General features: G+C 41.2%; 2 protein-coding genes across 5 annotated transcripts; one reads left to right on the forward strand and one right to left on the reverse strand.

Moving 5' to 3' along the window:
* Window positions 1–73: 73 nt before the first annotated feature.
* fez2b (fasciculation and elongation protein zeta 2b) lies at window positions 74–11847 on the forward strand. Of its 3 annotated transcripts, XM_026318473.1 has the most exons (10): window positions 74–467; window positions 3500–3608; window positions 3844–3960; window positions 5020–5161; window positions 5987–6114; window positions 6497–6646; window positions 7891–7963; window positions 8070–8135; window positions 8459–8483; window positions 8875–11847. In XM_026318473.1, exons 1-9 carry the CDS (start codon window positions 160–162, stop codon window positions 8467–8469), a joined length of 1104 nt encoding a protein of 367 aa, XP_026174258.1. In that variant the 5' UTR covers window positions 74–159; the 3' UTR covers window positions 8470–8483; window positions 8875–11847. The 3 variants fall into 3 exon arrangements, with proteins under 3 accessions (XP_026174258.1, XP_026174256.1, XP_026174257.1); XM_026318471.1 differs by lacking the exon at window positions 8459–8483; XM_026318472.1 differs by lacking the exon at window positions 8459–8483 and having other exon boundaries at window positions 3847–3960.
* On the reverse strand, window positions 6529–14367 carry LOC113137090 (usherin). Of its 2 annotated transcripts, none has more exons than XM_026318475.1 (7): window positions 14166–14367; window positions 13426–13586; window positions 13048–13152; window positions 12589–12660; window positions 12333–12506; window positions 11987–12103; window positions 6529–6664 (listed from the first exon to the last, which is right to left on the reverse strand). In XM_026318475.1, the coding sequence occupies exons 2-6, from the start codon at window positions 13435–13437 to the stop codon at window positions 12014–12016; spliced, it is 453 nt and encodes a 150-aa protein (XP_026174260.1). In that variant the 5' UTR covers window positions 13438–13586; window positions 14166–14367; the 3' UTR covers window positions 6529–6664; window positions 11987–12013. The 2 variants fall into 2 exon arrangements, with proteins under 2 accessions (XP_026174260.1, XP_026174259.1); XM_026318474.1 differs by having other exon boundaries at window positions 12333–12509.
* Window positions 14368–14895: the final 528 nt, after the last annotated feature.

Raw genomic sequence — 14895 nt, forward strand, 5'->3', positions numbered from 1 at the left:
TCATCTCGAAAGGGAGTGGCTTGTCAGTGACGCCACGTCGCCCCGCCCCTCGCGTATCCTCCGGTCTCCGTCCCTCACCGAGTAGTCCAGCGTGTCGAGGCCGAGAACGGAGCAGCATCGAGTGTTTGTCTGACTGTCGACCGAGCTCCGACGGCAGTCATGGCGGCGCCGTTAGCCCACTTCGACGAGGACTGGCAGGACTTTAACGAATTCAAGCCGTCCTCGGAGTCGGCCGAGCAGCTGGACCAGTTGAACTCAAATGTGGGCGATCCGTCGTCGGGCCTGGACGATTTCTCAGACCTGGACAACAGTTTCTCCGGGGAGATCTGCAGCTTCAAGTCGATGGAGGACCTCGTCCACGACTTCGACGAGAAGCTGACCGTGTGTTTCCGAAACTACAACACCACGACAGAAGACATAGCCCCTATAAAACCCATCACAGAGGATAATTACTTGAAAGACGACGAGTGAGTGTGACATCCATGTTCATGGGTTTATTTATGCTAACTTTTAATCTCTTTGTTAGCTAGCTACTTTAGCCTCTCCAGGCTAACCCGCTTTCGACAGCAGCTAATTTAGCTTAGCTTCGACGAGAGTTTAGACACCTGACTATAACAACACAACCAGACTCAGAAACGGCACTTGGCTAACTTTAGTGCTTTAATTTAGTGGTAAATGTAAAGTACACTTTATGTTTATGAACATGTTTTGACGGTGTTGTCTTTAAAGAGGTGAGACAGGAGTTCACCTTTGTGGTGTTGCTTGTTTTCATTTGTGTGATGAGCAGGAGTCATGCCACGTTGATTTCATGCTAGATTGATTTTATAATAGCTGTTAAACCACTGATCCATACAGAGAAAGCGAGGGACCCAAGTTGTTGACCTATGCTTTAACTGACTTGACTTTCAGGAGTCATACTGTTTCTTTTTACAACTAGCAGACACACTATGTCATGTTTCATATGTGTAATCATTGCTGCCTTGAAGGTTACACTGTCAGCATCTGTTCCTGGCACCTTTACAGACAGTGTTATCTGTATGTTTGTGAATAGATGCACAAATGTCACAAATACACATTCACATAGGAACATACTATGATTTCACATCAACTAGTCACATCAGTCCCACACCAAGCACGGACGTCACTGTAGCTACAGAGCTGCCTGAATCCTCCTCCTCCTGCTTTCTCGTCCTTATAGCAAAGTGAAACTGTACGATCAGATCATGTAATGTATGTTAGCTTCCCCTGCATCACCAACAGGGAAGTTGGTGATGCAACTCCCCTGAGCCAGGACTTGGGTTTTAAATGTGGGACTCTGTCATCATGACCATTGTTTATACTCATTTTTAATGTTGCCGTAAACACTGCTTATGATGCTTATTCAGATTGCTTATTCTTATATGACTGCTTATACTGATAAACCAACAGTCCAAAACCCAAAGATATTCTGTTTCATATTTGAAGAAGTTAGCAAATTATCACAACTGAGCATCTGGAACAAATGCTTGTGTGGTATTTTCCTCAGTTGAACAATTATTCCAGTGCTACGATTCTAGTAATATACTAACTAGGGCAGTACTAAATTGCTGGCTAAGTGACGATGCTGATTAATGTCAGGTTACATATCAGGAACATCAGCTCATCTCTTGGCCATGAGAAGTGGGGGAGTTGAACAGGACCTCGGTAGCTTGGATGTGGAGTTTTTACCTGGATGTTTTGTAATTTAACTTAAATTTAACCCATAAACATTCATATGTAGTAGAGAGCTCACATCAGTGAATAATTAGGGATATGTATGTTATCTGCTTAAATGAGGGGAAAGGCATGGATGGTTGCTAAAGGCAAAGAACTAGAGGAAGAAGGGACTGGAATAATTGGAAAGCAGCCCGTTGAAGCCCAAAGAGCAGTGCCAGACTCAGTGAGAGTCTTTTCTGGATGACTGCACTTTTGCAGGACTTGCCTAGGCGCTTAACAAGTTCTTCAGTAAGACCGGGGCTGAGACGAACAGCAGCGATGACAAGGAGGAAATGCGTGTGCATTTATGTGTGTTTCGGTGAGATTTAAAACCTACAAAGCAAAATGTGTTTGCGTTAAAGCCAAGTCTTGCATGTGAATCACATCTGTCATCGTGTGTGCAAGATAAAACAACATCCGCATGAATGTATTCAAGCGAGTAGCTCAGACAAATTGGCAGAGTCGAAAGTAGAAACAAATTGGTTCCGTGAAATCTGGACTGGGCTTGTTTTTTAAATGTAAATTCTCTTGGCCAAACGCAAACTAATGGTGTATTTTGGCATCCACTCACGTGCCTGAGACACTGTCATTGCTTGAGGCACAGAATATATTTCCTGCCATCCTCTGCCCTATTTAGAACAACCCAACAGCCCCCCACCCCCCAAGCTGTGCATGGACACCTCAGGGAAAAACATGCAAGTTACATAAACATTTGTGTGTGTGAGTGAGAGAGAGAGAGAAAGCGCCTGTGACGATGCAGAGCCACTCTGACACATGGGTTCACAGCATCCATCCTCGCAGCAGTCAGGGGCCAGGAATAAAAGCACAGTGACTTGCATGTGTGTTGAATTTTATGCCCTGCACAGACTCGATTTCCTATAATGGTGTGTGAAAAGAAAGCATGCATAATGCCTACAGCTTTTAGCTATGTTAGCAAGGCCACATAAAGGTAGTTTCACATAGTGCTACATATTTATTAAACAGCACTTTAAAGTAGTCTCCAGCAAGTCCTGAATAAAAGGAAATGAATGTGTTTTAGACTATAAGGAAGGGTACTACATGCCAAGCACTGGATATGTTTGGAGCTGAAAACGACTTTTTATTTCCCCAAAATAAATGTACATGATTAACAAAAAAAAAAAAAAAAAGACGACGGAGAGACGGGATTTCACAGTTGAACAATAAACTTGTTATGTTCAGCAGACTCAGAGCCACCATCTGCTTGGCTGTGATAGGTTTTCAGCCAACTTTAATGCTGAACAACATTGTAAACATTCAACAGTCTGTTCGTGATGACGACACTGTTTCTAAATTAGCCAGTATTACCAGCAAACCTAAAAAAACATGCAGCACTCTTAAATTGTAGGTTTGCAGATTTTATTTCCATATGAGCGACTAAAATGTTTGCAGACCTCTGTTTCGAGGTTCAACCAAATACATGTCGGTGTTACTAACCAGGACATGTTTACAGCAGGGAGAAGGACTTGTGATTCAGGAGTTGTTGCATTTGTCAGTGGTTTCAGGCGACTGCTGTGAGAGCCATAAGCGGGAACATAGCAAAGTGATGAGGGGGTGGTCAGAGAAGAGGACATAAGACTGCCAAGTAATGCTGTGTCACAGAAAAAAGAGAAGGAAACAGGGTTACTCGTAGCTGCAGTGAGCAGTGAAGTCTTCATTTATCTTCTGATCTGTGTTTATGTTTATCATATCTGTCTGTTATTCTCCGGTGCTCGTTGAGTCGTGTCTCCTTCGAACTTTCTTCCAGGGTATGGAACGCTCTGACTGATAACTACGGCAATGTGATGCCTGTGGACTGGAAGACGTCGCACATTCGCTCCCTACACCTTCCCACCCTCAACCTCGCGGACCATGAGGTACACACCCCCTCACAGAGTCTGAGATGTAGTGTAATGTTTAGAGCACACAGGGCACTTCTCCATAAATCTGCACAGTATCTGAAATATTCTCTTAGCTGAAGAAGAGCTGAGATGCAAGGTGTAAGCAGTTTGCTCATCTCCCTTCAATCTGCTTAACCACCTGTTTATGGTCTCATCCAAGTTCTCGCTCTCTCTCTCTGTCTCTCGATCGTTGCCTTCCCCTGATGGACAGAAGCTGGATAACCAGTCACTGGATCTGTCAGATGACGAGGAGCTGAGGGAGCAGATGGATATGCACTCAATCATTGTCTCCTGCATCAACGACGAGCCGCTCTTCACAGCTGAACAAGTAACACATCCACACACACGCACACATACGCACATTGTCAGCAGCTCTTTGGAGTAATTTATATCCTCAGAATTCTTTTACTTGGAAAGTCAGTTTTGTTATTTCAAATAAATAAATACAGGTATAATTCAACTTACTACTCCACCAGCCTGTACATGCAATTATAGCTGTCAGTATACAAATATGCACATTTAAGGTTGCCATTGTATTTCAGTTTTCTTCAGGTTTGACTTCATCTGTCCTTGATTTTTTTTTTTTTTTTCCTGTCATGTCACATTATCACAATGAAGCACAAAAAGTTTTCAGTTTTTCTCTAAGCTTTGTTTGACTTTCACATCTGTCGCAAACCTTAATCCTGAATTCTTGGCTTGCGCTACAAAGACGTCACACTGTTATGTCTCTGTTCTTCCCACATCTGTCAAATCAACACTGTAGGATGCTGATGTAAATTTATATTATGTATTTATGTAAGTAGCCTAAGCCTGGCCAAGAAATCACTCTGGAGTTCATCCTGTTTGTGCAATAATAGTTCCATGCATTTTGCCTTTAGCGTGCCATAAAGCTTGACAGCATGATTAGCTCTATTTTTCAGCTGCTGAGATGCACATAGAGACAGACTGAAGTGTGGTAGAAGAAATGATAGTTATCAGTACATATGTGCCTAAAAATAACTGCACTGTAACATTGAAGCAAATCGCCAATTCTTCACACTCTTAAAGTTAGTGGTGCACACACATTAGGTTCGACTTCATCTGCCCGTGATATTCTTCTTACTCAATCATCAGCTGCGGGGAGACATGCAGGTCAGCAGCATTTAGCTTATGTCCATCAGAGCATGTGACACAGCAGGCGGAGTGCTCTGTAGTTTATTAAAACAAAACCACAGTGCGACTTTGATCCTTTACTTTAAATTGAAACGCTGCCATATACTGAAGTCAAAAGTTCCACGAGAAAACACAGCCTCTGGTTAAATAACCATGTGTAAACTGCAACACCAGCTTTAACTAAATCAACATGTTGATGCGTGTGTGTGTGTGTGCTTTTTGTGCTGTCATCTAGGTAATAGAGGAGATAGAGGAGATGATGCAGGAGTCTCCAGACCCAGAGGATGACGAGAGTCCCTTACAGTCGGACCTGTCCATGCTGTCTCAGGACTTCCACCCTCTAAAACGTTCTGGCTCCAACACCAGCTACGAGAACCGTGAGTACCCCTGTACAAGGAATAACATAGTAACACAAAGCTCTTAATTCACCCCCTTGTGGGTGTGTATGCGCACAGTGAGGTTTCACACTCTGCTGCCATTTGACAGCTCACTAAATTCCCTTAATGATGTGCAATCGGTCAGAGTCCCAAACATGAACAAACCACAACACACGTGCACACATAACATTCTTATGCAATGTGTGACACATTTAAATATACAGCAGTCGCCTCGTCACTACGAGTTATATAATCAACAGCATATATAGTACATGCATTTGGCTTGAACACGTTTTGTAATGGCGTTTGAGTTTCGGGCATCTGCATATAATAATTTACTGTTCTGTGTTTAATATATTAGACAGCTCATTACATGCATGGCAAAATGTGTGCACAACTTGTACTGAACCATTTCCCGTCAGAGATAGAAATACAGAAGGACACAGCAGACTTGAAAATTGGTCACATTTTATCCTTTACTTCCTATCACTTCAATTGCATTTTAAATGTATTGAACACATTAATAAACATTTGTGTAGTTTGTAACAAAAGGTCTGTACATTTAACCTCAAATGGAAAACACAATTCTCTTCTCTTTAAAAGTTAAAAAAAAGTGTATTTGTGCTTTTAAGCCTCTGTCTGTTTTTACACGGCCATTTGTTCACCATGTTACATTTAACCAAAGTTAGTACTGCAAGCCTTTACGTTACTTTAATCAAGATTCAGTATTGTAATATTTTTAAAGGTAGAATATTGTTGCGCCCAAAATACAACTTCAATTATTGTCACACTTATTTTATACATATATTTGCTCATCACCTCCAGGCCTGCGTCAGATGACTGTGTCTGAGCTGAACGAGACTCTGGAAAAACTGAAGTTGACCATTTGCTGCTACAGTGAAGAGCTGATCCAGGCTCTGGCCCTGCGGGACGAACTGGACTATGAAAAGGAGGTACTTTAATTTGTATCTTCTCGAATGTATGGCTTTAGCATTACCACAAAAAGATAAACTCCTTCTGTGCCTGCTGAATTTGTGAAAAATGTAAAAATAAATGTAAAAAAATAAATAAATAAAAATACAGATTTAAAGAGAGGACAGCCATTTGAACATCTGTTGTGTAGTGAGAACAAGCTGCGGTGCTCAGTGTTCTGTAGGCCAGCGAGAGAGGTCAGTGCTAGCAGCTTAATTTTTACAATGTAATTTGTTTCAATGTCATAACTATCACACTGTATTTTGACAGTAGCTAAAAATAGATATCTCTAATAGTGTTACATACATAAAGTGATTCTAAAAACCAACATAATTCAATCAAATCTTGTTTTTAAAAAAACAGGTGAAGAACAGCTTCATCTCTCTGCTGATCGATGTGCAAAACAGACAGAAAGAGCACCGCGAGCTGCTCCGTAAGAAGAAGAAAATCAGAAGTACGACCACCACCGGTTCCAACGGCCAGAGGACAACCAGCACGCACGTCCCAGGCACGGTGAGTCACGCGGTGGCACTGTAGGGGCCATAGTCAAAGACAAAACATATGCTGTTTATTACATCATTATAGTGGTGACTAGTGAGATGCATGTACACACAGCCACACACTTCTTTAAATTCTAGGCAGATAGGCATAATGCATGACTGACAGATTGCTGTCACACTAGCACCAAGGGTTTGTGTCAAGCCTTTTCCTTCTCTCTTTTAATACAGAAACCTCATTTCTCCTTACTCTCTTCTTTTCCTCCTTCCTCTCACTCCTTGTAGCTCCTCAATCTGGAGAGACTCTCCAATGTCATTCAAAACGGCCTCCGTCAAACTTTTGGCAACACAGGAGGGGACAAACAGGTGCCCCTGCTCTTTCTTTCCAATGCAGCTACATTTCTGTGGCCCCCCCCCCCCCCACCCCACTGGCACGTTTATTTCCTTTTCTGCAGCCGCCATGACTGACATTCATTGTGAATTGTTTTGTCATTTCTGTCTTCTCTTTGTGCTTGATTTTTATTCTTGTTTTCTTCACTTCGCTCATTCTTTACTTTTTTTTGAATAACTTTATTTCTCTCCCTCTCCTGCCATTGTTTTTCTGAAGGTTTTACTGTTATAATTGTATCAGTCTGGTTTAGGTCAAGAAGATACTGTTGTAGGTAAACATATGCACTAATAAACCTCTGAGAAGTTGGAACCTGGATGCCATTCCAGTAATTAGCACTGTCGAACCAGGGGCCTTTGCTTGTCCTTCCTGTGTCTGTGTGGGTTTACTCTGGATACTGGATAAAGACATGCAGGTTAGGTTAATTGGGGACTCTAAATTTCCTGTAGGCGTGAATGTGAGTCTTTGTCTCTGTGTCCATTCTGTAATAGGCCCTGTGATCTGTTCAGGGTGTAGCCTGCCTCTCACCCAGCGATTTTCTTTTTTTATGTGCTTTTCTTTAGTAAAATCAGCACAAGGTCTTCACCTTTTGATAAGGAATCCATTTTTTTGAAGCACAACTTTTTAGAACCCATAGTCAGATGTTCATGTCACGTTTGATTTGGATATCTATAGTGTGTTAAATTCGAATTTTCCTCCAAATGTTTTTCATGACTTTTACTTGTGTTGTGGTGTCGGTGTGTAAAGGCCTTTACAGTTACCATATGATCTTCAAGATACTGACAGAGCAAGATTACATTTAAAGGATGTACAATTACATCAGTATGTAGTAGAATCTTTTTGTTTCATTGTATTTTGTCTTTTCTTTTCAGTACCTCACCACAGTAATTCCTTATAAGAAAGCAGGCTCCCAATCGGTGGAGGACCTCGAGATCCTCACAAAAAGTGAGCATACCATTACAGCCCACAAACACACATACATACATGATGCTTGTGTGTTGTCAAATGTTTTAGCTTTTTTTGTTTTTGTTCCCCCCCCCTTTTCTGCTAGTCCTCCATGCCATGAGGGATGACAGTGAGAAGGTACCTGCCCTGCTAACAGACTACATTCTCAAAGGTAAACAGCTTTTCTTTTTCTTTGACTTCAGGGAACATTGAAAAGCTGGGCAGCATCTTCTTCATCAAGTTGGTTTGTTGCAGTAATGTAAAATAATTCAAAAGGATGGAAAGGGTTTGGTTCAAAACTTCCTTTATGGTGACTTTTGATTGGTCATAGCTGCCTCCAGTTACAGAAAGTAAACTAAGCAAAAATCAACAAATTGAGAGACAGTAGAGAAAAGAGTAGCACTCAACACAAATAATTAAATGGATGGAGAAACCCTTCACTGTTGACCTGTACCTTCCTTGTCTCTCATCTGTGCTGCACTGTCCTTTGGGTAGCTCTGGTATGAGAGTGGAAACTGAGGTTCGTGAGCACTGACACATTGACAGATCCTTCACCTTCAGCCTCCTATCATGAGCCTTGTGTTGTTCTTTCACTCTGTGTAGTATCTGTCTTTCCCTAAAGCAGCAGCCTTCCCTCACTTGCTCTACGCTGTAGCGCCAACTTGTCGTGCTGTGCGGTGCTTGTGGCTGCACCACGCCTATGCTGAAACACACGAATACACTCACCTAACTCCCCATTACTGCGAGCTTGTAGCAGCAGCAGCTGTTGTTCACGTGTTTGCTTCTCACCTGTAGCTACTGTTTCTTCTTTCCTCACCCCACATTTCTCCCTGTGGCAGTCGCTCTTTCATCCTTTCTCAGCTCTCAAAGAGCAGCACTGATAATCAGCTGATCTGTTCATGTCTCCACAGTTCTCTGCCCCACGTAAAGCCAATGGTGAGTCTCGTGTTTCCAGGACCTTCCACTGGACCATCAGAAGAAGGTTCTGGTAATTTGGAGGAACCCACAAAATGGATTGAAACCCAAACCTTCCTTGCTTTTTTTTTAACAACAGACTTTTTATTCCCCTTGTGGTGTTTTTTTTTTTTTGTACATTCTTCCTGAGCTTTTAACTCTAGCTGTAATGCCTTGGTCTGTATAATTTTAATTGTAATCTTAACCTTTCATTGAGTACTATAATCCCATTTATCCTGATTGCATGATGACTTGTCTATGGATGCCAGTAATCAGTATTAGTCTCAACACCTCACTTCCTGATTAGCCTGTGGCTCCTAGATGGTGAAAGGTCAGGGAAATAAGGTGGTTTTTATTTATTCTGCGGGCTTCATCTGCAGACCTGTGTGAGGGAAGTGTAGTCTGATCTGTTTTGTAAACCGAATGCAAATCCTGGCAGAATTACTGAATCTGAAAGTGCCAGGTGAGTCATGGTAGCAAGCATAAATCGTGTTTTTCCTTTTTGGAAGCCTTTGCTTTAATGGCATTTGTTGATCAATTGCATATAATGTCTGGAGGTTGAAAGCTCTGCTTGCTAAGGATCAAAGAGCAAACCCTTAAACATCCAAATTGAAGCCCACTTGTTTTTTGCATGTTGGTTTAGGGTTTATGCTCACTTTTAGCAAAGTTGGTTGAATGTTGAAATATTTTGTATACAATTAAGGGTAACTGCACACTTCGGGGAACTTTTTATGTTTTGGAAAAGGGAAGAAAGTGAAAACTTTAAAATAATAGCTGGATGAACAAATAATGGAAAGCATATTTTTGGATAAGGAGTTGTTTTTAGGTAGATTAAGGAGCTGCCAATAGCCACTTTTGTGAACCATGTTGTAAATGCTGTCCACTGACCTCTGAGCCCTCAAGTAGTGACCCCATCCCCAACAACTTTATCACTTCCTCAGGAGCTGCCATCATATGATTCTACAGTATTACATTTTTGCATCATTATAAAAGTACCTAAATGGTCATATTGATTTGACTATCTTTATGCCAGGTTTGATAACTGTGTAGTTTCTTCTAATGTCAACTAAAGGTTTTCTTTGTTAACCTTTAACTGTGTTGTGGTAGCACTTTAGTCTATCATTGTTAGAAGCTTAGAAACGTTAGGTTGTGGTGCAGAAAACAGATTTCTTGGCAGACATCCTGATGGATTTACAGTCATTGTGAGCACGAGAATTTTAACAGGGGGTGGCTCCACTGATTTTACGTATCGCCATCAGTTTGAGTATCTGTGTCGATGGAGGAACCCTGTTGAATTTGAGACGATAACCCTGATTATGTTGTACCGATGTTATCGGTTATCTCAGCTTGGACAGAGATGCAGAAAGTCTGTGTAAAGATTCAGGGTGCGGTGTTTAGCAAACAGGGACGGTCTAACAGAAAGATGCTATCAAGTTGCACTGTTGTAACTACAGGACCCAAAGTAGGGATTTCAACTCAGTCCTATTGATTTAAATCATTTTTGTTTTCCAAGTCTCCTGATGCGACGGTAGTGCGATACATAATCACTGGAGCACCTCTTTAAAACCACACACCACCAATATAGTACTGCACAGCCCATCATCAAGTTGACACTAATGTTCAAATCACCAGCCAGTACAGGTGCTGCACATGTTTGGATCAGGTCTAGTCTAGCTCTCAGGTACGCTCAACAATGTTACACACTTCAAATCTTGCTCTGATAGGTATTGATATTCCTGAGGCTTTGTAAGTTTCTGATGACAGTTTAGCAGCTAGATGTTTTATCTATTCACACCATTTTCTCTAAATTCCTGGATGAGCAGATGGAGGTAATTATGGTAGCCTTTTGACTAAATCAGGTAGCATTACAAATTTTAGGCTACGATTTTAGCGAGTCTGCTTAGTAGTAATCATTAGGTAGGTACAGTAGCAGTTCTAATAGCACGGCCTACAACTTTATCGTAGCACTAGTTGGTGTAGCAGTCTAGTGACCACAGCATAGCAGTTGTAACATTTAACAGAAAACTTATTAGAAAATCTTTGGTTGAGTTGGAGACTAGTTTGAGACTCTTGAAAAGGGAATTGACTTTTACTGGTTAAAATTTGGAAGCATAGCTTTCATGATCGTGGCTGGAAGAAAAGGATGTGATAAAGATTATGGATATTGGGGATGATTGCACAAATGCACAAATGGTTGCTTAAATAGGAGGAGTTCATTTATTCTTTTGTAAAAGGATGACATAATCTTATAGTGCTATATTTAACTAACTATATGTACTGCTGCCAGCTTGGATAAAAAATTTAAAAAAAAAAAAACGGCTACAACCTAGCATGTGCTGCATGCACTTTACTGCTGCAAACACATTTTTCTAATTACGGTTAACTTTTTTGTTTAAGGACATATTCATTTCACACTAAGGGGGCAAATGCATGTTGCAATGAAATACAGAAAACTTTAGAACAAAATGATCATTTAGTTTTATCTGTTAGAAACACAGTAGACAAGCCACTTCAGCCAAATGTTTCTCAGCCAATCATAATCTGGTAAATCAAAAGCTTTGGTGGAAATGGTTGGAATACAAACTGGGTCAATTATTTAGCTTTCGTTTTTTAATGAAATGGCAGTGGAGCATGGAGTTTATGGAAGTATATAAATATATACTAAGAATCTACAACAAAACAAGCAAGAAGAAAGAGTCTGCCTTTGTAAATGCCTAACTTTTTTGTACATTCGACCAACTCCTTAGTTTTTAATGCGGTATAATTCCCCAGTTAGGGGTTTTATGTTTATTGTCTCGTGGTACTGCAGTATATTAATTTATTATGTAAATGTTCATTTTGTAACCACATTATTGACTGTAACGGTACAAGTGTTTTGTGCCCACATTGCATTGCAACTCATTTCAAATAAATTAACGTGAAGACTTTTATGTGGTGTTGGCTCTATATTTACACACCTGGTGTGTGTGCATGGTCTTCTCAGCTACTACTGCCTAACTTAATGACTTGACTGCTCACCGTATACATTCTCACAGAACCTGGATGATTTATGTGAATAAGTGGCCTTACTGTCAAGAGTTGAAGGTTGTCCTCAGGTCACAGGTTGGTGTCAGTGAACATGGTGTGCTCCTTTCTCACGGTGCTGAAACCTTTGATGGTGTCAACAAATTCCTCATCATCCATAAACTAAACAGGGAGAAGAGCAAAGGTTGGTAAGAACAGAAATGTAACAGGACCCATCCTTGTATTTCTATTCACAGAAGTATTTTTTCGTGTTTTGGCTGCATCTGTATAAATGTGTCAATGAGACATTAAAGTGAGTCAATTAAAGCCTCTATAATAGCATCTTCGGTGCTAATAAGTTTTCAGTGGTTCTAGTTTGAACAAGTGCTGATAAGTTTCTGGGGTCTCTCACCATCCCACTGTCATGGCCTGAAATGGTTGGGTCCCACGCTTCGTCGTCTCCTGTGAGGGACTTTCCATCCATCACCTGGCTGATGCTGCGTCTCAGGGAGTTCACACTGAGGATCTCCAGCTCACCCTGCGGAGGGACCTCCTCAGCAGGCTCACATTTAGGTTCCAGCACTTCCTGCTACAAACAGAAAAAAAGACAAAACTATGAAGCACAGGCACAGCAAAGCCGTGCATGTTGTTGAAGTGTTCAGGTTTACCTCTATCTTCATGGTGAAGCCTTTGAGGGTCACACTGTGGGAGGAGCCTGTTGTGTCAGGCACAGTGTCAAACTGAAAAAGAAGAGACATCAAGAGAGAAATGCAATGTATTGGTCAATTGTTAACTGCTATTATGGCATTACACCTCATTTTTGAGGCTTGACATAAATATTTCACAGATGTTTGTTTAAATTAATCAGAAAAAAATCCTGAGATATCACATACAGCTTTGAACTTGTTGCTATTATTATTTAAAACTGTAAAAGGCAGAAATAAGATATTAATCCCAGAGGGAAAATTTGGGTTAAGTAAGTCCTCTTGCTTAAAATACTAAAATGTGTCATCCTTAAATTTGTATGAATCAATGAATGAAACTGCAATAAAACAGATTATTAATGTTGTTTACTTACTGATCACATTTAATGTAAGTAAACAACCAGGGTAAATCTGCCCCCTCACCAAAACAGAGTTACTGGGTGGGTAAACAGCCATGGGGCTCCTCTTCTGCATGGGTAGGGCCACCAGTGGAGGTCTCTCTCTGGTGAAGGGGGGTTTTTTCAGGGCCTAGTGTAGGAAAAGTAAACTGAGTACCCTTCATAAAAAGGGCAAGCTGAAAGTCTCCCTTTTTAAAAATGTCATCTTTCTATATGATCTGTCCCTGCCTAAGAAGTGGTTTAACAAAATGTTACCTGATCACTGGCAAAACTTACAAACTTGTTTTCTTAACCCTGTTTTTCACTTACTCTAAAATTATTTACAGGCCTTTTACAGTGAAACGAGGTACATGTGAACCTATGCTGGTTGTCGTCCTCAACACAAAACAGTCTTGTCTCTTACCTTATGAAGCATGAGAGCTAACACAAGGGCCAGCAGCAGCAGGGCCACGCCTGCTATCACCACGATAAACCACAGCTCCTGGACCACCAGCTGGTCGTCCTGACCTCCCTCTGCTCGCTCACCTCCCCCTCCTCCTCCAGGAGGAGTGAGGCCTGGTGAGTCTGAGGGGGGAAAATTGTATTTTAGATTGCGGTTGATTGTAATTGCTGTACTTCATCGTGCCTGCTCTGCTTTTTAAACTGCAACCATTTACTGGTCCCAAAGAGTTGTAAAGAAACCAGCAGACTATAGGGCCTTTTCTTTAGAACAGTCTTCCAAATGACATTAGACGCACTTATTCAATTCAGGTATGATAGTAACTATTATATTCCTGACACCCAATATACATCTAATAAGACGTTGTATTGCTGCACTGTGATAAGGAAAGATGATCCCAAGTATACTATGGAGGAGGTAGCAGTGTAACTGGAGACATACAGGTTTACATGGTCTTGTTTCTGGCCTGCAGATAGCACCACACTCAGTTTTATCTATTTATATTTCTATATGCTTCTGCAACCTTAAATATGTCTAGACCCTTGTGACAACTATGTGCCGTTAATGTGTTTAATAATTCCACTATTTCAGGATCATTTGTAGCATGTTTCCTAAAAGACTCCTTGGTAGAAACACAGGCCTATCTCTGTCCAAGAGATTCTTGTTTCAGACTGACAGAAAGAAATGTGTCCAGTCAGACTCACCAGTGCTGAGGTCCGTGGTTCGGCCTGTGTAGCGGGGGTCCTGGCAGCCCTTCGACCCAGAAGACCAATCTCCTGGCTGCTGTTTAAGGATCACACCTGTTGCCCCATCAATATTTTACACCTGATGCTTTTCCTTGCAGACTTTGCTCTATTCAACGCCACAAAATGTTAGATTCCCATGTCTGGTTCCGTGCCCCGACAATGTTTCTTAGAAAACGTGAAGAAAAACACAGCCTCTAGTATCAGAACTGACAAAGCCCCATGTGTGGTCCCGAAAACCCTTTTAAACTCCCATCAACCTTTGCTTTCCTTCAGCGGCACCATGGTAACAGCCAGGTATCAGGTTTCAGTCTACCTGAGGAGGGATGGTACAGTCCTGGGCTACCTCCTGGTCCTCAGGTGCTCTGTTTGTTATAGGAAAATCTGCCTCATATGTACAGAACATTTATACATTCCCAGAGAGCAAAACATAAATAAGTAAATAGCCTACTGAAGAATTCATTCACAAATATTGAATCCAGATTGATGCCTGACTTTGACACTAAACTGAAAGCACTTATTGTGTTCTTAAAGTCAGATTTTCAAGGTAACTGACTCAAAAACTATTCACCCTTTCACCCAAAGGCTGAACACGTTTGAATTTTAGTTGATTTTGATGTATAGAAATAATAGTTGACTAAATCTACAGTAGCAGCCAAAAGTTTGGACACACTTTCTCATTCAATGGTAA

Source organism: Mastacembelus armatus, chromosome 24, assembly GCF_900324485.2.
Source record: "Mastacembelus armatus chromosome 24, fMasArm1.2, whole genome shotgun sequence".
Taxonomy (NCBI): Eukaryota; Metazoa; Chordata; class Actinopteri; order Synbranchiformes; family Mastacembelidae; genus Mastacembelus; species Mastacembelus armatus.